Source organism: Corvus hawaiiensis, chromosome 5 (assembly GCF_020740725.1).
Source record: "Corvus hawaiiensis isolate bCorHaw1 chromosome 5, bCorHaw1.pri.cur, whole genome shotgun sequence".
Classification (NCBI taxonomy): Eukaryota; Metazoa; Chordata; class Aves; order Passeriformes; family Corvidae; genus Corvus; species Corvus hawaiiensis.
The window spans coordinates 23,457,342-23,482,575 of NC_063217.1; the positions used below are offsets into that span (position 1 = coordinate 23,457,342).

The 25,234-nt window shown below is 40.9% G+C and overlaps 1 protein-coding gene across 11 annotated transcripts in view; it reads left to right on the forward strand.

The window, feature by feature from the left end:
* Nucleotides 1-25,234, forward strand: part of TBC1D1 (TBC1 domain family member 1) — a 102,174-nt gene that overhangs the window by 18,642 nt on the left and 58,298 nt on the right. Inside the window, exon 1 of one of the 11 annotated variants that reach the window (XM_048303795.1) lies at nucleotides 13,847-14,010. The exons of the other annotated variants lie outside the window; for them this stretch is intronic. Coding sequence (XP_048159752.1) covers nucleotides 13,981-14,010 — 30 coding nt within the window. The 5' untranslated portion in view covers nucleotides 13,847-13,980. Of the gene's footprint in view, nucleotides 1-13,846; nucleotides 14,011-25,234 lie in introns of those variants that run through there. 11 annotated transcript variants of the gene reach the window in all.

The window sequence follows — 25,234 nt, forward strand, 5'->3', positions numbered from 1 at the left end:
GGCCTGTTGAAGTTGATTTAAGACTAGAGGAAGTTTTGAAGTTTGAATGCTGCCTTATTGATCTCCAAACTCAAGTCAGAAAGTCTAATCTAGACTCAATAGATGGTTTTAATTTTTTGTTTAATTACTTAACACTCTTAAGTAACACAAAGTATGCACAGTTGTGAGGTTTTAAAATTAATTTTGTGGATACCTGGTACAATGGTAGTTGTACACAATTTGAAGCCAGAAAGTGTCTATTGGGGGGGGGGGGGGGGGGGGGGAGCCTGCTTTGAAAAGAACAGGTTTTATTAAAAAATCAGTCTTACCTAAAACAGTGTTAGTTTTTGTGGCACACAGTACAATAGCATATTGAGGACAGTGTAATTTAGTTAGCAAATGTGAGAAGATAGTCTTTGTCACATACATGAACAAACAAAGGCCGGTATCTGTCATGCAGGTTAGTACGATCTCTACAGACAGACTCAGGAGTGGTTCTGGCTCATGTCTGATTGACATCAGTCATCTTTCCTCAAGACTAGTAAAACCAAAACCTTCTATGTTTTCTGTGCTTTCCAAGTTTCACTTAGCTTGGGCTTTAGCTCGCTTGGAGCTACTTAAACATGGACGTTCACATTCAGGCAGCTGTATTTTCTTCTTTCCAGATTTTAAAATGGCCCTAAAAGACAAATGCAAGCCATCCCCATTAAAATATGAAGATGCCAATTCATAAATTATGGTACTGAGTAATCACCTTCCTGAAATAGCTCCTTATGTTTCCATGCAGTTGGCTTTTCATTTAGAGTTTTGCCTTTCCTGGGCTGACATTTATGCTGTGCCCCCAAGGTCATCAGATGGGGGCTCTTTGGCTGTAGTGGAGCAGAAAACCAAAGCAGAGGAGGCATATATAACTGCTGTATTTACTTTAGCAGCACAATCTCCCATCCTGTTATATGTCAAAGTGAATAATGGTAGAAAATCCTTGTCATAAAATCAGTGCTTTTCCTTGCCTGCTTAGACACAGTTGTTTGGTATTTCTGTTTTTTTTACCCTCTCTGTGGACGTCAAGTTATGGGAAGGGCTGTGGGAAATATTCTCCTAAAGAATGATTTGTGTGACTGGACAAATACAGGCTTAAATGGATATGTGTGTCTGCCCTAAAGGTTGATCATCGAGGATCTGATACAAGGATTGAGTGGATAATGCCAGTTTATACTTGGTTTGTCCTTTGTATGAAACTGCTGGTTGATGTGGACTTCTCCTTTCTTTCCCACCCTCCCCCCACTTTTCCCAGAGTGACAGTAATTGAGATCTATTGCTAGTCATACAAACAGCTTCACTGATGATGATTCCTCTTGCATTGGGTTTAGTCCTGCATAACCGATGGAACACTTTACATTTGCAAGCTTCTTGTTTCAGCCTTTAAAAGAATCCCACAAAACTGGCTTCACACAGGCAGAATGTGCTTCAAAATTGTATTTTTAGTAATCATGATGTGGTTTGTTGAGTTGCTTTTTTGCTTATATGCTGTGCTTCTACTTACAATGTTAAGAACTTGCACAGGAAGAGGGAATAAAAGCTGAATTTTATAACTCCTAATTTGAGCTTTTTGGAGGCCATGTTCAGCACAAAGGTGTAAAATACAGCTTGCAGTGAGTATCTGTTGGTGTATTTCCATCTAAACCTATGGCTAACTGAAATGGAGGTGTTTTTTGAGAGTCAGAAAGCAAATTATACATAAATCTTATTTCTGAGTCTTTGATGCTGAAAATCTGTCTGCACTTTAAGTTGAGGCTGGTTCCTTTGAAGACAACAGACATACTTGCAATAATGACTTTAAACATGCTTGTAGATACTTGCTTGGTTAGCACCTATAATACCTAATATATTATTCTGCTTGGTTTTATCCTTAGATTTTTTCAATGACAGTTACGTTATTCATGTAGGAAAAAAATGGTTTCCAATACCTGTAATTAATTCATTTAGAAAGATTTTTAATGAAACAGAAGCACTTTTAAAACCAACAAGAAAAATTATAATTCAAATACAATAATATATTCAGGATTATTAACATGGTTGATTCAACACCACTATTACTAAAATTAGGTTTCTTTCCTTGTTTAAAAATGCAAATAGCAGTATGCCATATGTCTATGAAGCAATAATGTACTTAAGTCTTAATAAGAGCAAAGCCCCATTCATCACTTTTAATTCTCTGAGGACTATGAAAACTGTGTTCTAATGTGCATCTCCAAGTACAAATAGCGTTGGTACCTTCAGAGGTCTCTCACTGAAGCCGAATTCAGAGGCATTTCTAGAAGCTGTTACCGTGTTAATTTAAGTGCATATTTCAAAGTGATACAATAGTGGGTACTGACACACTGGAACAAGGCACTCTCATTCCCGAATCAGGACTGGGATTTAGGAGAGAAAGCAGTTGCTTCTGCGGAGCTCTCTGCACTGTACAGCATTCCTGACAGCAGCGTTCGTGGCCAGGCCGTTAGGAAGCTTTGCTAATTGCAGGAAGAGGACTTCATTGTTCTTAAAAGGGATTAGTCCCCAGAGTGCATAACTCCTTTTGTCCCCCCCGTCCCTTCACACGCTCGCAGATTCACCAGAGTCCAAGATGAGGTGTTCAAGTGCCACTTAGTGGCTGTCTGGAGCAAATGTAAGATACTGCGATTGCTGTGACAGTTTACACCTCTGCTGCTGCTGCTTTCCGCCAGCAGGAGAATTGCTCACCTTACCGTGGAGGTACTGAAGGCTTAATGTAAAACGGGTTGAAAGCCATTGAAAGATGCTGGTGGACTTTCAATAAAAAAGTTTCAGTACTGGAATTTCCATTTTTCTTTTTTTCCCGAATTATCCTACTGAAGTTCTGTTTGGGTTCTCCTAGTGGGTTTTTGGTGGGTTTTTTGTTTTGGTTTTTTGTTGGATTTTTTTTCAATATTTTTGCAATGCCTCTAAAAGTATTTGAATGAGTTTGTGTTTTACTATGCAACAAGAAACAGCAGTGTGTAAAATCTGTAGAACAGAAATACTGCTGTTTCTGGAGTTTAATTTCACAAAACAAGATGTACTTAACACTGGTTAGTGTTTGACATCAGCCACTGTTCTGGGATGTTTCAGCTCCCCTCAGCAGAATAACTGATAGGTATGAAAACATTATCTCTCAGTCATGTTAGGAGCTTGCTGTAATACATCTTTATGTGTGTAAGGACAGAAGTTTATCTTCTAGAAACTTGCAGGACTTCTCAATATTCTTTACATGTACGTTATTAAGTGTGTACTGGACTAGATACATCCGTAAGACGCATAAGGATATAGTACCAGCTTGGCCTGTGATTTTAGTGGGGGCAATTCTCAGATGAATAGTTTTTACGTCTCAGAGTACGTGTATTGTGTGTATGCAGGCTTCCTCTTTACTAGGTTTTCAGTGGGCTTTCTGCAGGGAGTTTGTGTACTGCAGAAGGCATGCTTCAAGGTTTTTTTTTTGAACAGAGTTGTCTTTTTTTTCCTTCTGTTTCAGTTTTTGTGTTTAATAGACCATCCATATGCATGCTAGGTTTGTAAAAGGCAGAAGAGTTCCCAGGAACCTGAAACAAACAAAACACAGATTTCCGATTACATTTCTTGTTAGTTACAGAACAGAAACTGTCAAGGTCTCAGGATAAATCCCTTTGCACATGTTGAGACAATGTACTTCCAACAAGCCATATAAAACCTAGATACATGACAAATTTTCCTTAGCCAGATAACCCTCAGTGACCTGACTTTAAGTGCATATGTTTGCACAAGGCATGTCAGCCTGTTCTGGAAGTCTTGATGCCAGCTTGAAACATCAGTTGACTTAGACTTCCAGGTTTTTGTCTTAACTGGAGTTGTGAGTGAAATCAAAGCATTTATATAGGGATGATATTCTGGATCTACAATGAGAGAAGTAATACTTGATTCTTACTAAGTTCTCGTTATTTGACTGTATATTACAGCTTTTTGCATGCTAAGAGAAAAACCTGGGAAAATTGACTAAAGCTGGCCTACATTCTATTCATAAATTATAATTGCAAGCAATGGAACACTTGAGAATTTAATATACCCTGGATGAAATGTCCTGTTTAATATCTTTATCAATGATCTGGAGAAGGGGATTGAGTGCACCCTCACTAAATTCACAGGTGACACGAAATTGAGTGGGAATGTTGATCTGCTGGAGGGCAGGAAGGCTCTGCAGAGGGATCTGGACAGGACAGACTGATGGGCCAAGGCCAACTGTATGGCAAAGTACTGGATCCTGCACATGGGTCACAACAAGACCAGGCAGTGCTATAGGCTGGGGCAGAGTGGCTGGAATGCGGCCCAGTAGAAAAGGACCTGGGAGTGCTGGTGAACAGCTGCTGAACATGAGCCAGCTGTGCCCAGGTGGCCAAGAAGGCCAACAGCACCTGGCCTGTGTCAGCAATAGTGTGGCCAGCAGGACCAGGGCAGTGACTGTCCCCCTGTACCCGGCCCTGGTGAGGCCACACCTCAAATCCTGTGTCCAGTTCTGGGCCCCTCAGAACAGGAAAGACATTGAGGGGCTGGGCCGGAGAAGGGCAACAGATCTGGTGAAGGGTCTGGAGCACAAGGCTTATGAGGAGCAGCTGAGGGAGCTGGGGGTGTTTGGCCTGGAGAAGGCTCAGGGGAGACCTTATCGCTCTTTGCAACTACCTGAAAGGAGGTTGTAGTGAGGCGGGGATTGGCCATTTTTCCCACATAACAAGTGACAGGAGGAGAGGAGAGGGCTTCAATTGCACCCGGGAAGGTTTAAATAGGATATTAGGAAAAAATTCCTCAGTAATAGGGTTGTCAGGTATTGGACCAGGCTGCTCAGGGAAGTGGTAAAATCACCATCCAAAAAATGTGTGCATGTGACGCTTGGGGACATGGTTTAGTGGTGAACATGGCAGTGCTGTGTTAGTGGTTGGACTTGATGATCTTACAGGTCTTTTCCAACCTAAATTGATTCTATGTTTCTAAAAGACCTGCTCAGATGACTTCTGAGGTTCACTTATTCATTCTTTGCACCTGTGGACACATTCAAGTATGTGAGTTAAGTCTTGCAAACTATTCAAATACGTGAGCTCAGACTTGCAAGTTGCAGTGGTATCTGAGCTTGCCAGATCACTTCAGTGAAGAATTCAGCTGTCCAGCCCATCCATCCAGCTTTGTGCAGGTTTCTCCTGGAATGCCAGAGTTCCCTATTGGTCCTAAGAATACCCAGAAAGGAGGAAATGGCAGAACTGACCCGTGATTATTTATGTATTTCAGTAGTGTACTGCATGTCAAATAATATTTTAGACTTTATTTCTGAAAATACGTACACATTTCCAAATTTTATCAACTCCATGAGTCTTATATGAAATGATGCAGCTATCTCTGGTGGTAAGACATGGTTAACACAACCTGTGGTGAGGGACTGCGTTTGGTCTGTGTGGATCCGTGTTTGTGGATGGCTGACTCAGCACGCAAAGTCTTCCATGGTTGTGGCAGAGGAGCGGAAGCGCAGTCAGCACATGTGGCTGAAATGTGCAGTGGTGACTTACAGTAGTATATCCTGAGCCCTTTGAAGCGATGCAGCTTTATCAAAACAACAAAAGAGCCATAAGGATAAATCCCGTTGCTGTATTTTAAAAGCCTCTCTATTGTGTGTTGTATTTCACAAATGTTTTCCAGTGTGTTTTTTAGGAGTTAAAACAGAATTGTCTTAAAATAACTAAATGTGCAATGTTGTTTGTAATGAAACCTGGAACTGCAAATTTCTGAATGAAAAGCCAGCTGAATCATGGGGAAAGTGGTTTTTCAGATTGGTAAAGACAGTGTTTGAATCTTGGTTTTAAAGATGGTTTATTGCCTTTTTGTGGCTTTCACTGTAATTGAAAGACAGTATGACTTAGCCAAAAATACAAAGGCAAGGAGTCCACATCACTGGCAAAGATACACTCAATGGGTTAATAAGCCTGCAGAAGAGGGTAGGAAGGGGAGAGATTAGAAACAGTAAGTTAAAAATGTGTGCAAGGGAACATTGCTGATAAAGTTTTCCACTTGCAACACAGCTGAGAAGGAATATAATCAACAGTACAACATAACAAAATAAAAATCACAGATAATTTAACAAAAAGGTAGATTTATATGCTCCATACAAAATTACTGTACATGCAAATTATTATGCTTGTAGGTTCCAGTGGTATTCTCAACTTCAGATTACACTGGAAATATCTAGGGAAGGACTGTGCTGCAGCTTGCAATCAAATGGAAGGCTGGTGATGAGAAGTGATGCAGAGCAAGGGTTGGGCAGGCAGCTGAGTGCACTTCTTAATCAACTGCAAGGGGCTGCTGTAGTTCTCATCTGGCTGCTGCAGTTCTCCCACCAGGGTTTTGTCCAAGAGCACCGGAGCAGGGAGGCTTATGATATGAGGGCAACATTACAGAAATTAAAATTTCTTCAGCTTGATTCTGGAAAAGAACAGGACAATATGGTATTTTTTCCTCTTTTTATCTATGCTTGAGATCCATAAGGATATAGTAACAACTTGGTCTGTGATTTTGGTGGGAGCAATTCTCAAATGAATAGCTTTTACACTCAGATTCTCATCATATGTGAACTGCAATATAGTTCCATTGACTGGAGGTAAGTTCTGGACCCTACACCTACTGAGAGATAAGCCTGAACTGATAGCTCTTATTGTTAAGCAATTCCCAGGAAAACCAAGAATATTTTGGTTTGGGGGTAGAATAGTTAACACTTAAAGTTTTATTTTAACTGTTGGAGTTTTTTCAGTTCACTGAAATGGGAGTTGTTTTAGAGTATGTGAACTACAGTATAAGCCCATTAGAATCTGTGCACTGTCTATGGGGATTGTGGCTGAATTGAATGATGAGAAATCAATGCTGTTAGAAATAGATTTCATTAAGTTATTAATTGTGGAGAACTGAGAAGACTGGCTATTTTTCATGGCTCTCCATACTGTGGAACTCAATATACTTCCCTCGTCTCCTACTGTTGCAACTGAAGTTCACAAAATAATATGCCTAGGGCAATGGGACTATTTTTTTGTCTATAGTTAATTATGAATCTATAGTTAATTATGTGAACAAAGAGCTAGGCTATAACTCTGTAAAACAATGCATACAATTGCTTATTTTATATTACTCATCACTAGAGTGTTCTAGTAGGCTACAGTAAATGTGGACTAACTAAACTAACATGAAGTCCCATGTAATGGAAATAGGCATTCATAATATACATGTCTCCCATAGCATATGGGGAATTGATAAAATTAAAATTATGTTTGGGTTTTAACCAGTCAAATGAGACATGTCATGTTCTGTTCATGGTTTTCCTCAATACTTTCTAGACATTTTTTACTCTATAACTTATCTATTATTGGAAGTAGAAGTGCTTAGTAGTTTGGGGGTTTTTTCCCACTGTGAGGTAGTGCTTCTTTGCAAAGGAAATGAGACCTACCTTCAAATGAATTGGGTTTTTTCCCATCTGACTTGAGTTAATCATATAAGCTTTAAGATCAACAAACACTCTAAGTATAACTTTTAATTAATTGCATTTTGAAAATGTTTTTAAAACTTTAAGAGGTTTTTTTTTTTTTTCTCCTGAGACCTGTGAGTGCTTGTCACAAGGAAGCAGCAGGAAGCTGATGGAAAAGGGTGCAAAGTCCTTTCAGGGCCATGTATCTAGTGCCAGGGGACATTAATGGCAATTTGATTTTCACATCTTTTGCATCCCAGTGCTGCATGATTTTTAAAATAAGCACTCTTGCATAATTAGTATTTTATAGTTTATCCAGTTGTGTCTGGGTGTGCATGCAGGTGTGTGTCATCCCTGTGGCATTTGCTGCTCTCTCCCCAGAGCCACCTCAGCATTCTGGAGAGCTCAGCTAAGTTATCCCTCAGTTTGGTGACACTGAGAAGACCAAAAGTTACTGCCCTACACGGAGGAAAAACAGGAGATTTCCAGCTGTTTTAGCTACAGTCAAGACTTAGCTGATGATCTCAAGGGCTTGACCTGTGTATTTGTCATTGCACACTGGGAGCATCCCCATTTACTTTGAGCTCTGTGATTTGCTTCTGCAGTTTCCTAGTTTGCTCTGCCTGTTTTCTGCTTTTCCTGCTAGTTTCACAGCTTCCACAAAACCCTCATTACTAGACAGAATAAATGCATGGAACCTCTGATGTCTCTTTGTGGCAATTCCTTGCCGTGCTTTGAGTTTTCCCTGTTGCACATTTGCCGCATCATCCTTGTGGGTTTTTTGCATCCAACTATCCAGATCAAAGTGATCTCTTCACAAGAAATCTTCATAAGTCTTACTTGGACTTATCTGTAGATTCAGGCTGTGTTTTTTCACTCATTTATAGAGATCTGATCATTTGATTACAATTAGATCGCTCAGCAGTGCACATTTCATCTTGGTCAAATGCAGACATATGATTATGCTTGAGTGGAATTAGTCAGACCCCATGGCAAAGTTCTTGGCAGCTTTAAGCTTTATTTTCTGTCTGTGGGAAGACAAAAAATATTCAATCCAGCATAAAGCTTGCCAATCCAAAGTTTGCTCATCAATGTTTTTTGAAGTGTTTGAAGCGGCACTATGATTTCAGTCCAGACGAGCATTTTGCATCAGATGACCCTAATGTTTATGAATGGACACTAATGGACCCTAAAGCTAGATTGTGTTACTGTTACGCTGATTTTGTATAGCCTTGGTTATCTTTACAGGATGATGAGTTCCACATGCTGTGAGTAGTATTTTCTCCAGTCCCTTGTTTGACTAAGGATTTCACCAAAACCCTTCCACTCTGAACTTTCTGGAGCAAGTAAGAAATTATCCATTCCATTCAAGATAACTGACTGATCATCCCAGCATCTGCTCTCACCTACAACTGCCTTCTAACAGGGCATAAGAAGAGCAAAACCATTTTCTCTAGATACAACTTTTCAAATGAAAAGAAGAACACCTAAATACTTTTTTGTCCAAAACAGACCCATGGGGAAGAATCTGGAGATAATGGTAGCCAACCAGGAAAGCTACTTCAACCTTACAAGGTATTTTATCATCTAATACTCTCATGACCTCTCTCCAGTTGATCTAACTCTGCCTCTAGGATATTACTTGTCCAAGGAGGACTTCAATTCCACTGTCTGCTGAGTGAGCAACGTGGCCCATGTGCTCTTACGCTTCTCTCCTACAGGTGTAGAATCACCTTTCCCTTCACATCTTGCTTTCCCTCAGTCCTCCTGCTGAGGTACAGGATCCCAAATGAGCCTCAGCACATGGTAACCTTTTATGCTCTGACGCTGTTGGATAGCGAAGGGATAGTGGTGGTAGGGAAGAGGACAGATAGCCCATCACCAACACAACTTTTCATTCCTGAACGAGAAATCCTAATATCACTTACATCAAAGCATTTTAGCAATTACAAATTTTGTGGTGGAAAAGACAATTATAAGTAAGCTAAACCTACAGGAGAGGTTGGAAAGGACTCTGGTGCTGAATCAGTGCCCAACACTCTGGTGAGGAACTCTTCTGTCTGCCACACAGGGAGTGAATTGCAAGTTATCTTTGGGCACTGGCCCAATGTCAGCATTTTTCGTGTTTGCTACTGGTTAGCAAATAGCCAGAACATTTCACTCACAGTACTAAGAAGATTATACAAATCATTGTCATTTCTGTTTCCACCGAGTGACTAGAAACCACTAAGAAAGACATCCCAGGTGCTTTGGTGAAAGCTGGATTTCATCTTTAGCATGGCTCCTTATGCACTTTGAATTAAAGGAACAGCCACTGCCAGTCTGTGGTTAGGTGTCAGGTCTTGCTGTTGTCTTTCATCAGGGGGCTGGCACAGATCTGGTTTGGTGAAGTAATTTGGTTTTATGATTAATATTTTATTTTGTATTGAGAAAAATGTTTGCTTATAATTTAGACAAAAGAAGTAACAAAGCTTATTCTTTTCTTCACCACAGTATCTATTCAGAAGCCACTGAGGCTTGGTTGAGTCTTTGGATAGGAGGAAATGCAGAGGATTCATTATTCTTTTCCTTTGCTGGATTCAGTTGAATAATTTTTTGCATCTTGCATCATATGAAGGTGCCATAAAAGTCTGGTGCTTACTTAGACATCTCTGTTTTGGTGTGTTTTATTACAGCTGCATCTAAGAACCAAAACATTATTACATTTTGAATTTGCATCACAAACAATACTCTCACAGTAGTTACTTTGTTCCTCTCTTTTTTCTCTGATAAAGTAGAAACCATCACACTTGGAATGAGAAAGGATGAGACAATACTGACGGAAATCCTAAAGAATGGTGAGAAATAAGTGATAAAGGATGAAATTTGTGGGTGTTTTTAAACAAAGACCAAATATTGGAAAGTGATAATTAAATGGCAGTCATATTTTTTTCTTGCATTTTTTTCACCTGAATTTATCAAGACCTTCTTGTGTACAGGGAGGAAGGAGACAAGTGAAACTTGTAAGTGAATGTGGACAGAGGGGATAATTCATGAGAAGAATAACTGCCAAAACATGTTTAAGTACAATTCAGAAGAAAAAGCTTTAGATGGGAATGGCGTCTGCTTTAAAACCACCACTAGTGTTAACACAAAAGCAACAGGAGAGGCCAGTTCTCAGGTACCACAGTTGTGGCTATACCCTTAATGCAAGTTCTTGTGAGACATTATTCAGTGATGACACACTGTGAAGAGTCACAAAAATATTTATTACATTAATTAATCCTAGAGAAAGCTGAAATCAGAGGACAATGAGTCAGAAATACTCCTCTTTTGAGTTAAAAGGTCAACTGCACCCTCCTTTCTTCCTAATATTTCCTTATGTCTCCTTTCTCTTTTTATCTCTCTTTCATTCTCCAAATGGCTTCTTTTAATGGAGAAAACTTTGTTGGAGAAAAAATGATGAGGGTATTTGTGTATGTGTAAATTTATGTAGGAAACATAAATCTGTAAAACAGAAAGATCACCTTTCTGATGATGTAAGCTTTAAGTTGTGGCTTTGACGTATTGTAATTGTTGTTGTATTAAAAACAGCCACAAATATTTTGCTAATACTTTCCATGATAACATGGAACAGCTTATAGGACTGAGAGGTTTATTTTGATTTTAAGAGATCATACACTTGGATAAGATGGTGTCAAGTGCTACTTACTGTTTATGCAATACAGATATTACTCCCTGGCCCTGAATTTTTCCATTTTCCCAAAATGGGTATGTAGTATTTTTGGAGATACAGTTATCTACACAAGCCAAACTTAAAATACTGAAATACAGAGGTTTTGTTTTTAGAAATTTGAACATCCTGAAAAATTAATGCAGTTATTGTTCCCACTACATTACTAAATGCATCTTTTTTGGAAGGTAAGCAACACAGTGACCTTTTCATTTACACTGAAGAATTTCATGCATTCCTAACTGTTTTTATAGCTGAACACTTAAGCCTCACTTCCAGCTGTTTCCCAAATGCCAAAGTGTGCCCACTCCTCCTTCCTTCAAGGCTGGCATCTGTCATCTTTGTTTAACAGATGAACTAAAGCAGAGAGAGCAGTTATGTAGCATACCTGAAAGTCATGTTAACAGCAGAAGCTAGAATTCATTCATTGTTACTCTCCTAATTCAGAGTCTTCACCACAAGACCACGCTTCTTCCCAATCCTCTAGAAGCATGTAGAAGTTTTCAGAGTGCATTTGAAATCATACAAATGTCACTGTAACACCTACATGTAACAGTAGGAAGTTAAGTAGTGTGAAGTTACACACTGGAGATGGCTGTTTGAGCCAGTTGCAGACAGGGCGAGAAGCCAGATATCCTGACTGACATCAGTGTTTAATGTGGACTCAGGGGGAGATGTGTGTATTGTTAGTTTAAAATTGTGTAAAGATGCCAGTCAGGAAGGGGGAGCTGGAAAAACTCCCAAGCTGGCAGCTCCTCAGAGAAAGGGGAAGAAATAATTATTTAGAAGTAATATTGTTCACAGTCAGCGTTAGAGAAATGAGACTCTTGAGACTCTTAGGCTACCATCAAATATAGTGGTTATACTGTACAACTATGAGCAGCACATAATGAGGAGCATTCTGCCTTGCTCTTGCCCTCAGTTGCTTTATGAAATAAAAGCAGACCTGGTTCTGTACTTCAGATGATAGTACTTGTCAGGTTCTGAGTTTAAGGCCCTGAGAACAGATGTAATTTTTTCATGTATGTGCTCTGTACATCATAAACAGTAGCAGCAGTGAAAATTTCTCTATCATACCAGTAAAGCCTTTAGAGACTGCTACCAGAATGGGTGTCAGTCAAATTTAGTCACTTATTGGGCTTATGGCTAAGAACATCTGTACAATCAAAATGTCCATGGCCACTATCATAATGACAGAGAGAGCCATTGGCCATCATTGTGACTTGTCTTTATCCATAGAACTATTAGAAAATTGAACTCTATTGTCCTTTTATGAAGATCTGAAATGTATTTGTTAAGGTTTTAATTTCAGGAACTGTAGCTTAGGTACAGCCTGAGAAGAGCTGCTTTTGTGTTGCCCTCTCATCCCTCTGTGGCCCTTTACAGACATACACCAGTGCTAGGGCACTCACCAGCACAGCATTAGGAGGTGATAGAGCTCTCTGGCAGCTTGCTGCCTTGCTTGCTTTGCATGAACCAAACCCAGGGCTGCAGTATCATGCAGTCTAGGGCAAGGGCCAAAACAACCTCTTTTCTGCCTTGGTGACCTGCGAGATTGGCTTTACTTCTCCCCAGCCCATGTGTGTGGATGTCACTCTTTCCCTCCTGTTTTCATTTAATAACTCAAACAACTGGAGCAGTGTCAGCTCTAACCCAGAGATCATTCCATTGGCCGTAAGTGTGCAAGTGCAAGCATATGCAGGGCATTATCCCAGTGGAGTAGGCTGTCTTGGTCAGAGTGTCTTTGGGCAAAACGAAGAGCTGAATTTGGCACTTCATCATCTAACTTTGACCAGTTGAATTTTATTGAGAAGTGCAGAACAGACCCCTATGCTTTCCTGTTACAAGTGTGCAAATCTAGTTCTTCATGTTGTTTCTGTGAGGTGGTAGAAAATAAAGGGCTTTTTGTTTAGGACCCAGTGGATTATTTCCTGTGAACTCCAAGCCTTTTTTCTTTTCCTAGTTCTGTGACCTTCCTCCAAACTCAGGAAACTTAGTTGTTTCGGGCAGCCCTACGGCCACTGAGAAGAGGAGGGGGATGTTCACAGCCGGCTCAGGCGGAGCAACGACAGGAATGAGCAGCATTCCTGGTTGAGTGGCAAGTAACATCCCAGGACCTGCCGGAAACAAGTACACTACTGTCTGGTCTTCTACGACAGTCTGATTTCTGGAAGTTGAGCTGCTAGCGTGTGATGTCAAATGGCATTAGCTAACACGAATGGCAAGACAGACTGGAAATGTAACATTTCACAGTGGTTTCAAACAGATGATTTTCCCTCGATCCTTTAATGTGAGGAATGACTTCGATGCCGGGATGTTCGCAGAAAGTTTGAGTTACGAATCCCGTCGTCAGCGCTGAATTACGCGGCCGGGCAGCGCTTGGCGGCCGCCGGCGGTTGTCTGCGTTGCCGGGCGCGCTGCCGGAGGGCGAGCCCCCTCCCTTCCCGAGCCCGCTCCCTTCCCGCCCGCCGGGAGCGGGGCCCGCAGCCCGGGCGCGGGGAGCCCCGCCGGAGGCGGAGCGCGGCGGGGGCGGGACGCGGCCGCGGCCCTTCCTTTCCCTTCCCTTCCCGCCCCGCAGCCCGCGGCTGCAGCCGGCGCCGCCACGGGCAGTGTCCCCGCGCGGAGCGCTCGCGGTGCCGCCGGCCGGCACAGCTCGGGAGGCCGGGCGGGCCGGTCCCCTCCCGGCGCATGAGGCGGCGGCAGCGCCGGGCGGGAGAGGCGGAGAGGAGCGACCGGAGCCAGGGATCGCCGCGCCGGAGCCCCTAGGATGTCACCATTGTTCAGCTGGGTGGCCAAGGTAGGCGGCGCGGCGCCCGCCGCCCTCCGCGCTCGGGCAGCAAAGTCCAGCCGTAGGGCTTGCAGATATTCGCGTGTAATTTCAAGGCAAGTCAGTCATCTCTGGGAAGGGAGCAGAGCCCTGCTGTATTGTTCAGCCAGGGAAAAGGAGGGGCACTCCAAGTGACCAGTAAAGGTAACCTGCTGTCAGACGTGGCTTGGGTTTAGGGGCTAAAAGCGAAGCTGGAGGTCTGGCTGACTTGTTCAACGTTGCTGCGGATCTGCAAAAGGGGAGAGCTGTAATTAAAACTGCTCAGAAGGCCTGATCTTAGTGCCTGTTGGAGTCTAACGCTACTTGTGTACTCTGAGGAATGTGTAACAGCGCTCCCACTGTTTGTTTTGGACTCGTTTTTTCCCTGTTTTTTGTCATGCTCTTAATTTATGAAGAACAATAAGTTGGATTTTAGTGGGACACTTACATGTTTCACTGTGGTAAAGCATGTGTTGTGGTGGCTTCTTCGTCTGTGTGTCTAGGGCTTCAGTAGGATTTTCCACTGTAACTGAAATTACATATGGATGCAAAGCAGTAAAGATGGTTAAAGATCTCTAGAATATATTTTTGAGCTGCTGTTTAAAAAAATTCCAATGGAACAGTCATTCTGAATTTAAAATGAGTTGCAAATGATATTCTGTCTCGAGGCACAGTTTAACGTGTAGAAGAGGACAAGTGTGTGAAACAGCTGTATGACAGGCAAGAATTGTAGGTTCCTTGAATGAATTAGCTGAGGAAAAAGACTTTATCTTGAAATTTAACAGACAGCGTAGGCTGCTAGGCAGACCACATAAAACCTGGTTCGCTCTTCTCTGTTGTCAGGTGTAAATGGTCAGTTGCTTAATTACTTCTATTTCCCTGTTCCTGAATATTTAACAGGTGGAATACCAACCCTGGGAAGACGGTAAGAGGGAATTGCTTGATATGTGACTGTTGCCTTTGTTCAAATTCTCAGATAGAAGGATTTGCTCTATTCTGTCTTGAAAGGAGACTGCTGAATTTTAGACACACCCTGAAAAATCGAAATGTATCCTTCTCTCTTTCCACTTGCCTTTTTTTCTCTGGGTGAAGACCTGTTAGGTGGAGCACGTGTAGTTGCCTCTGCTGTCATGTCTCAGGCTCTGTCTCATGCATAACATGAGGCCCGGTTTGCCGTGTTATGTGCGGGAACGATACCGGCTGATGTCCGTGCCGACTCCTGTAAATGTGCCGGTCTCCTATACAGATGGCTGCTCTTAAAGATGAGCGGTGCCGCTGAGTACATACTTCAAGGATGCCCCCAAGGGATGCCCCATTTCCTTCCCTCGTTGTTTACTTGTCAGCTGGGCAAGGCAGCTGGTCGGAGAGGAGTTGGTCTTGGAAGAGGTCAGAACTTGTAGCACACGGAGCTCACTGTGTTTTTAGAGAAACAAGCTCTTGCACAAACACACTTCTAACTGCTTTTAGGAGTGCTTTCTGGGCTTTCAAAACTAATTATTTCAATGCTGGTTCCTCACAACTACTTAGTTTTATTCTTTTGATGGCCATTAATTGTCAGCACTAATTTGGGAGGGAAAGCAAAGCAGTGTACTTAGACATATCAAATGAGGCTTGTGAATAGAGAAAGCTTTCCTGCCTGCCAAAATTTGATCAGTAAAAATGTAGGAGCTGTTGCTGTGGGATTTCAACACAAATGCAAGCCTTTCCAGTTTTTATAAGATGGTGGCCCATTCCAGAACAGGGAAAGACTGTGGGATGGGGGGGGGCAGGGGAGGCGGGGAGGAGGAAACTGCCCTCCTCGAAGCAAAGCTGTCCCCTTGCATCTATTACTTAAAAATGAGTGACCCCCCACTTGAGCAACGTAAGTGTTTAGACTCACCATGCAAGTCGCCAGGCCTGCAGATGAAGCAACATGTGAAGGAATTTACTCCCATGTGCTATAAAATCGGTTTTCCTGGTGTTTGTATAAATATTACCTTTTAATATATCTTCTTTACACATTTTACATGCAGCTTTATCCAGCTTGCCTCTTACCTACACACAGGCTCTTCAGGCTGAGTTTTGCAGTGCTGCCAGGCTCAGCCATAGGGCCCATTCTGGGCTGGAGGATAAAGCTCTACTTGAGTCTTACGTAGATTGATGTTGCCCCCATTGGCCATATGGATGCTGGCTAAACCCCTGAATGATGTCTCTGTGGATAATGAATTCTAAAGTACTGACTTGTTTTGGTCTCCTAAAATTATTTAAATAAAAAAGAATAGTTATACCTGTTTTTCCTGCATGGTTTGGTACAAAGTTAGACAACTGACTTAAGGGAAACCTTTGACTAAGCACCTAAAAGCATAGTCTCTTGAAAGTGTAAACTGTTTGCACTGTTCTGAGTAGAAAATGCAGTTGCTTTTGTAGATACACAAAGACTGTTCATATTCAGTTTAGGTCACTGAAGTAACTGCTACAAAAAGTAATCATTGTGGGGTTGAAAAAAGTCAGAGCTTTCAGTCTCAAAAAAAAAAAGACATGCAGATTTTTAGTGGTAAACTTGCACATCATTAATTAATTAGTAGGAGATACTAATACAGTGATAAGTGTTAAAAGGGATTTTCTTTCTGTTCCTATATTTAATACAGCTTTAGTTAAAAAAAAAATTAGTCTTACTTCCTTACAAATTGCTTAATTTTATAATGCAAGTTTCTATTCCGAAGCAGCTTGACAGCAACCAGAATTAGAGAATTGATTGCTGAAGAAATAGAAACAGTTCTTAATGCAAGAAATTGTATAAATAGAGAATTTTGAGCAAATGTGTCCTCAGATTCTCAGCTAGGGAAAGGCCTGTTCCCAGTTCCCTCCTAAGGGGAACTGAGAGCAAGAGTGTGTTGCTGAAGCCTGAGGAACCTCCAACTATGTGCCACCAGCACTGGCAAAAAAGGGTGGGGTTACAGTGTAGCTGTCCCGAGCTGGGTTGGCTAATCTTGGACCTTGAGTTGAGCAGCTGATTGTTTGGATCCCTTCTCCTGTGAAAATCAGATTTTAGGGTGTATTTACAGTAGATGCTCTGAAATTCCCAATAACAAAACAAGAAGTAAGTTTTAGTTTGGCTTGGGTCTTCTTCAAGGATTTCTGAGTCAGAATGGCCTATGAGCTTTCCTCAGTTTGGGAAGCTCTCAAGCCATCAAAGTTTCTATCCTATTCAGTGCAACGAGCCATGGCTACTTGGCATGTGCCATGAAACATTACTGAAGAAGTAATCATAATAATATTGGAAATTTCATTTATATTTCTTGTAATCCTAATTTAGCTTTATATGCTGTGTTAGAATTGATCTTGCTGGTGTTTTGCCATCATTCCTACTATTTTCTATAAACAGTGCCTAGTAGACCTCTGGAGGAGCATGCATGGGAATAATAATATACTTCTTAGTTTAGGTCAGAAGCTACAAATGAAATTAATTTGCCTTCTGCAAAGGAATGAAGAGGAATGAGAGACTGAAAATCAGGATGGCCAAGAAATCCCCTCCTGCTTTTTTTTTCCTTTTTAAGAGTGTTCTGAAAGGATGATCTTGGCTTTTTTGCTGGTCTGTTCTAGGGTATATCACACTCATTTATGAGGTTGTTTTGCTCCAGTTTAACTGACATGCCTCTTTCTTTTATTCCCAACAGCTTCCAGCAAAGTTGAGCACCTTTGGGCATCTTTAATCCCTCAGTGAATGACTTAACGTTTTAGTCAAACAAATCAAGTTTTGGTCTCTTCAGGAGCCATCATAACCAGGCATTTTAACACTGTCTAAAGCAAAAAATCTTACACATTTGTTAAACCTGTCTTACTTTTAAGCCCATCTTACTTAGGATTGGGTAGGTGAGTAAGTGGTGGTGGTATTCTATGGAGTGCAACTCTTGTTTGTGCTAGTGCATTTACCCCTCATAACCCTTTTGGTAAATTAATTTGAATACTTGCATACTGTATCAAGAATCAAGTAGTTAATAGAGAACTAGTGCCAGGCAAGAATTGGGAATCGCTGAGGAGGGAAGGCTCAAAAGCCGTAGTTTTCCTTGTGGAAGAATCTCCTTGAAGCCATTGATGCTGTGGGTAGGGCTGAAAGGACAGACCCTCGCTTGTCTCCCAGGCTGGATGCCAGCAACGTAGCAAAGAGAAAGTGCAGATTTCTGCCAGAGCTGTGTTTTGGTGCCCAAGTTTGCACAATGCCCTTGTCACAGAACACTATGTTTCCGCTCAGTGTGATTCTCCAGGTCAGTTTATGTTGGGGTAAAATGTTGCTACCAATTGACAGCTTTCAGATAAATGCAGATTATCACAAAATACCAAGCAGTTAAAATGCACTGTTTTCTGTATGCCAGTCACTCCCTGCCTTTCCCTGCAGGGGCCTGGGTGATGACTGAGGAATATGCGCTCAGCATTTGAAATGAAGTCAGTCTGGTGGCGAAACCCCTCAGTTACTCAGCAGTTAAGTTCCCTTTGGAAAGGTTTTCTTTTATTCTTCATCCTTCCATTTCTTTTTCTGCATGCCAGGCTCGAATTGCACCTGCTCTGCTTAGATGTTCCCCGTTTGGTGGGAGAGGGCTGGAATATAGTCACTCACATGGCTTTTATGTGGCTGCGCAGGTGTAGTAGGGCAGTGTCCTCTGCATTTGTCAGGTACATTAGGGGTGCTTAGTAAGGAGTAGAGCTTTCCACAGAGAAATTCCTGGCCATGTAGATTGCAGTTTAGCAAGGTTTTTCTCTTGAATCATTTATGCCTTTCTGAAATATTTCTCATGAGTATCTTCTTTCAGGTTCATGTTGACCTTCAGATTTAACAAGCCAAGCCCGACAAGGTAGCTGAGCTTGCTCTTTTGTACAAGTTCTGTCCTCTGCAATTCAAAACAGAACTTTTAGCCTCTAGTCAAATGCTGTTTGCTTTTCTTTGCTGAAAAGCACTCTGGAAGTTGGTGCTTGCTGTCTTCATGTGGTTAACACGTTCTGAGCCAACCACTAGCAAAACTGCTAGTAAATTCTGCAGGATCAGGGAAAACCCCAGGTCCTATCAAAGATGCATAATACAACTAAGGGTTTGTTTGGATTTTTTGCCATATATACATATATCTGCAGCACTGCAGTTTAACTTTATTTGCCTTACATTTCATGATTTAAAATACTGTTTCATGTCATAGACTTTTTTGAAAGGCTACTGTAATGAAGCAGTCTTTATGTGTACTAGAGGTGTTTCTGAGAACACCAAAGCAGCAGTTCCACTCTGGATCCCATAAATATCCTTAGAGAAAAGTCAGGTAAAGAACCTCTTTACAGTCTGTAATTTCCCATCATCCTTAATGTAGAAGCAGCAGCATTTCTGAGAAAACCTCTGCTTTAACGGGTTGTTGGAACTTTTTTACTGTACCATCTAATAAAGGCTTTAAGTACTTTAAGAAGTCTTTTGAACCATTTTATTTTGAATTTGAAGGAGCTGAGGTTATGTGTGGTGTACAGAGGTTGACTAATGACTTAACAAGTAAATCCTCAATGGAATTATACAATTATTATTCAATTAAAGGAATTACATCTTGGCTTTTTTTTTTTTTTCCCATTGGAAGCCTTTACAGATCAACTGTTCAAGCTGAAATACTTATGGATGCCAGTGACTGAGAGGAAAAAAATTCTCAGCCTCTGTTTTGGTAGTATTTTATGTATCAGTTAAGATACACAAAATATGTCAAGAGATGCTTACTAATTTCTATGGGGAGGTGAGGCCATAGATCTGGGAAGAGCAGCCGGAACTCAGAGAGCAGAAGGTGAGGCAAGGGAATGACTTTAGCTACTGTGTATTGGTTTTATCACTGAGTTAACTGTACTGAATTGTATCTGAATTGTTTTCAGTTATTCTTGCTTTTTAACCAAGTTACAATACTTAATCATGAGATGCATTAATGCATAAATATAGAAATTCAATAGTAGCATTTTCACAGAATCACAGAATAAGCTGTATTGGAAGGGACCCACAAGGATGAAGTCCAAGTCTCGGCCCTGCACAAGACACCCCAAGAGTCACATCATGTGCGTTATCCAAACACTTCTGACTGGAAGTCACATGCAGTGAAATTTATCACAAAATGATGTTTAGTTCTGTTTAAATGAGTGAAAATTTCAGGGCTGAAGAGGTTATCTGGAATTTCTGTGGCTTCTGTCTGTTATTAACTGAAGCAATGTGAAGAGAGCATAAAAGTCTTTGTTGTCTTCCATTCTCAGGACACTGTGTGTGTAAGCACAAGTGTCGATGATCACATTTTAAAACCAAACCAAAAATTATTCATGGCTGGAGTATCTGGAAGTTTCTTCCCAACTCAAAAGTTGCTAGCTTTGGACATGTGAATGTTTCCCTTTATATCCTTGTAGCACCATCACTATAATCAAAAGCATGGGGTTTTTTTTCCAGGGGAAACCTTTGATATGCAGCTACCAAACAGGATTTTCAGGTACAGATATTCTGTGAAATTGCAGGTTTGGGGAAAAGAGGCTGCTTATGCATAGTTGCACAGGCGCACTCCCTGCTTCTGAAAATGCAAAGCTGAGCTAACTAAACAGCTCCTTTCTTTTTCAATCAAACATTTTGGGGGGTTTATGTGATTATTTCAAGGAGCTCTGTAGCCAAATATCTTACTTTTACCCGATCTTAACGGTTGCCTCTCTACATTTACTGAACTATTGGTCTGCTGCTGTAGTACCAATGAGGTGAGCTCACTGAAGCTGTTGTCATGGAAATTTGGATGGTTGGCGCTAAATGTTTCATGCTGGTTTTGTTTCTGTGGTACTTTTTATAGCTTCCAATGTCCTCAGATGCAAGTAATGGAAAAGGAAATTTGTAGAAGTGCTTTGGCGTTTTAGACAATTATGCATGTACAAGGGGCCTCTCTTTAAAACTGGTGCTATGTACCCAGAACCTGAACCAGTAATATGTGCTGGAATTTCAGATTTGGGTATGTCCCGTTGGAATATAACCTACAGAATTTGTCATTCTGTGAGAGCAACATTTCTGCTTGACGTACAGTCATTGAAGGCTGATTTTTTTTTAGACGAAAGCATATTTTTTATATGTGGACAAAGTTCATGCAGCTGATGTGGTTTTGTTTATGAAGCATGGAGTCATATAAAAATTATTTATTGTAGGTTGTTATAATTCAGTCAGCATTTTTTCTTCTGTTTTACAGCAGAGAAAGACGAAAACTGGTGAACTAACTGCTCTTTTAAGTGAAAGTCAGAGTAGTTTTCATGGGATGTTTAGTCATTACTTTCCCATCCTGTTCTCCTGTGAGTTGACCTGAGGCAGATGAAATCTGTTACTATATGACAAAGCAGCAAGTGTGCTCATCCACAAGCAAGTTAGTTCACCAGGATTTTTTACCAGTCAGGCAGAATGGTGGAAAAAGCTGATCAGCTTCTTCACTCTGTTTCCCTTGGGGCCTTTATAAGTTTAATGTTCCAGTAAGATTCTTCTGATTAAAAATATCATCTGTCCCTGTGCCTCCCACCAGCCCTAGGAGGAAGGTCTGTGTGGCTGTCTGTTTCCTCAGGAAGTCTGTCAGCTCTGTTGTCAGAGTAAGAGGGATGGTGTTTCACTCTGCTGCAGATAAAACTTGCACATCACTCAATCAAAAGCATCCATAGGCTGACTTCCCCTCTCTGCCCTCCTCCATGAGACTCTCAAAATAAATTTTGAAGGGAGGGGGATTTTGACATGCATTTGGGTCAGCTATCAAGAAGGTTGTATCAGAAATAACTGTAGTTGTAATAAAGAGACACATCAGCAATGGAGTTTTCCTCCCTTCTTGTTTGGAGTTGCATATTGATAAAAAGGACAGAAGAATTTCAGGCTTTTTTTTTAATTGCAAAGAAATTGTATTCACTTCTGTCTGTTTTGTTAACCCCTATTTTGCCAGTTGTACCATTTTGATAACTGCCAGAAGCCCAAGAGCAAAGGAGACCGGGAGAGAGCCTGTATCCTATTGTACAAATGAAATTTAATCTGATTAATAATTTTTCAAAAAAAAATTTAGTACCTCATTTCCTGTTTAATCGTGTTATTGCCTTTCAGTTATAAAAGACAAATTCTCTCCCTCGCCTCAAAAAAAATCAAAACAGAAAAGAACTCTTGTCCTGAAAGCTTTAAAATGCCGTTGCTCTCTTTTTCCATTTATAGCTATCTAAGAATAGGCTTCCTTCTGTTTCCCACCCCATAGCCTCCAGTAAAGTCCCAGGCCTGTCTCAACCCTGTGAAGGAAGCTGCTTGCAATTCCATCTTGCACCTCTCCCAAAAAAAAAGGATTTAATCTCTGTTGATAATGAATGAGCACAGATATTTCTAGTTATTGCTTACAACAGGTGTTGCCTCGTTGTTCAGTACTCACCTTGTAAAATGTGAGCCAGGAACCCTGTAGGTATGGCCAGCAACTACTTTTATGTCTTAAAATGCTGTTTTCTTATGTGAAGTTGTGTGAAAAGAAACCTTTGAAACAAAGTATGGAGAAGATAACCCTGTGAAGATGTTAATGCCTTATTTGAAATATCTTTTGACATTGTTCCTTACAAGTTTATGGTACTGAATGGAAGAGCTGATAAAGCAGTACAGAATGAAAAGAAGTGGTTTTAATTTTAAGGACAGAAAGGGCTGGGCAAATATGAATTAGTGAACACCATGTACTAAGCCCACCAGGTATATGGTAGAGTATACTTCTATTCTTCCAGAAGCAGATTTTGTAGGAATGCCCCCTTCAGAGCCAGTCAGGTGCTGTTGTATTTGGAGATAGTCTAAAAGCACATGGAGACTTTCCCCACTGCAGTTTGCTTTTGGGTCATGTATTTTCATGGGGAAGGGTCCAAAAGTAAGAAGCAATCTAGGACATGGCAGTTTATTTATGGAGAGTAGCCAGCTTTTGTTGTATTTCAGGTTTCAAATAAGGTATGTCTTGAACACATGTGTAAGAAAAATCCTTAAAGTGTGTCAGCAACATGATGCATCTCTCTTGGGGAGGAAGCACCACCACAAAACAGAACAGCCCAAATTCACTAGAACACTGAGTACAATTAAATTCTATTTCTGAGCTTGATTACGGTACTCTATGAACAGATTCTGCAAATATTGGTTTGGGTTTTTTTTTTTCCCGAAAGGAAAGAAAACCTTTTTGTGCCTCTTTAAATTACATTAAGTGCTCTCAAACTCGCATGATTTTGCAAGTGTACTCTTTTCTGTCTGGCTGAGGATTCGTGGGGAATGTTCTTGAGCTGAGATTTGTCTGTAATATTAAAAGGAATGTGATACTGTGAAAGTGGCATACAGTACTTATGACATCAGTCTGCAGTACTTCAACAGTCTTCTGGAGGTAGCACTTGATGTGTGTGGGAAGTCTAGTCCCCTTTACAGCTTTCTATGATAATGTATAAACTGTAAGAGTATGTGTTGGCTACATGGAGCTCCACTCTTGGTGCTGTGTCAGAGTCATCTCAGATGATGCTAGTGGCATTCGTCCACTCATCCAAGTCAAACAGAACTAGATTTAAACTGATGACTCTCTTCTGCCTCCCACACAATAGCCTTTGAATTTTAGTGCAGATTCATCAGCTTCTTACATGCATGCCTTCAAAATTTGAGTCTTAGTCTCCTCACCCTCACTTACCGCTTTCTCTGTGTAATGCCAATTCGAACCTTACTGAGCAAACCATGCCCACGAGTAGGCATGTGTATGATTGTTCTTCCTTTCATGGGCCCATGGTGATATTCAGCTGTTGAATTCTCCCTTATTAAGGCTGAAACAGCACCTCTGTCTTGCTTTTGCAGGTTTCACAGCCCTTCCTAAGCAGCACACCTGCAGTGTGGTTAGTCCTGCTGGCTGCTACCCTGGCTACCTCTCCCAGCCCTCTGGTTGTGCTCCAACTTGTTCTCCTTTTCAAAAGACATTCATGAGTTCTCTGGTTAAGTGAGACACCCAGTGCATCTTATGTGCTATAGAGAGAAGTGCTAGACCAGCATGTGTGGCTGGTGAAGCTGCTGAGAGTGGCACAGTTTATAGGTGTTTCATGAGCAGTGAGGATACAGCAGGAAAATTTTGGATCATACACGTTGAGGAGTGAAGTCATGGAGTAAAAGTGAATTGTCTCTCTGTGCACCTGCCAGACTGTACTTAGGGAGCTGTTGGTAAGAATGTCCCTTTGGTTCTACCCCTGGTGCATTCACTATGCACAGAAAAACTGACAGGACTGAAAGAGCTGTAACTTTATTGTTCTCTGAATTAAATCTGGTTTTGAAAGTGGCTTTGTGGGAGGAATAAAAATCAACAAATAGCAAATGAAGAAAGGTGGTAATTAAAGTATTCCATAGAACCGTTTATTAAGGGTCAATGGGTAAAAGGTTTTAAAACAAGAATTGAAGTTAATGACTGGAAAAAGTCAGGGAGGTGTAAGAGACTGCAGACTAGTCTCTAAGCAAGACAACAGAAGAAAAAAAGCCCTGTGAAGACACTTGATATAAGACCTGAATACAAAAGGCCTTTCACTGAAATAGAAATCAACTGCAAAAGTGTATAACTCTTGCCTACCTTGAATTTCTGCTAATGCCAGAAAGTAAGGAAATTCTGTCTTAGTATTCCTACTTGGAACTTAGCTGGATGTGACCCCCAGCATCTCATCAAAGTTTGAAGTTTTTGCCTTGCTTTATGTGGGAGACTGCACTGTCAGAGGTTACTTCCAAATTAAATTATTCTGTGATTTTGAAAGGAGAAATTGTGCAGTACCACAATTTAAAAGAAAAAAGAGTACCTGTGAAAGATATTAATTAAAATGCTTTAGGTTTAAAAATGCCAAACTTTAAATCCTATGGGTGGAAAAAAGTGTTCAAGAAGTCAGTTGACCGCTACTGTGGGTTAAGGAGTGGTAAGGACAGGAAATGCTGATCTGCATTGATTTCTGCACAGCTATTTTGCTACCAGCATGCAAGAAACAGACCAACTGCTTTTTATTACATATCAAACTACTGAACTAAAAACTTTTATTCAGTCTTTTTAAAAAATGCAAGTAAATACTGTGCTGTATTATCTTTATAAGTGTTGTGTATGTTTAAAAAATTATTTTAATGTCTTCATTCTACTACTCTTACAAAATATTCCATGATTGTAATACCTTCTGGGTGACAAAAATATTGCTATGTGTCCTGATACAACTGTATAGCTTCTCCCAT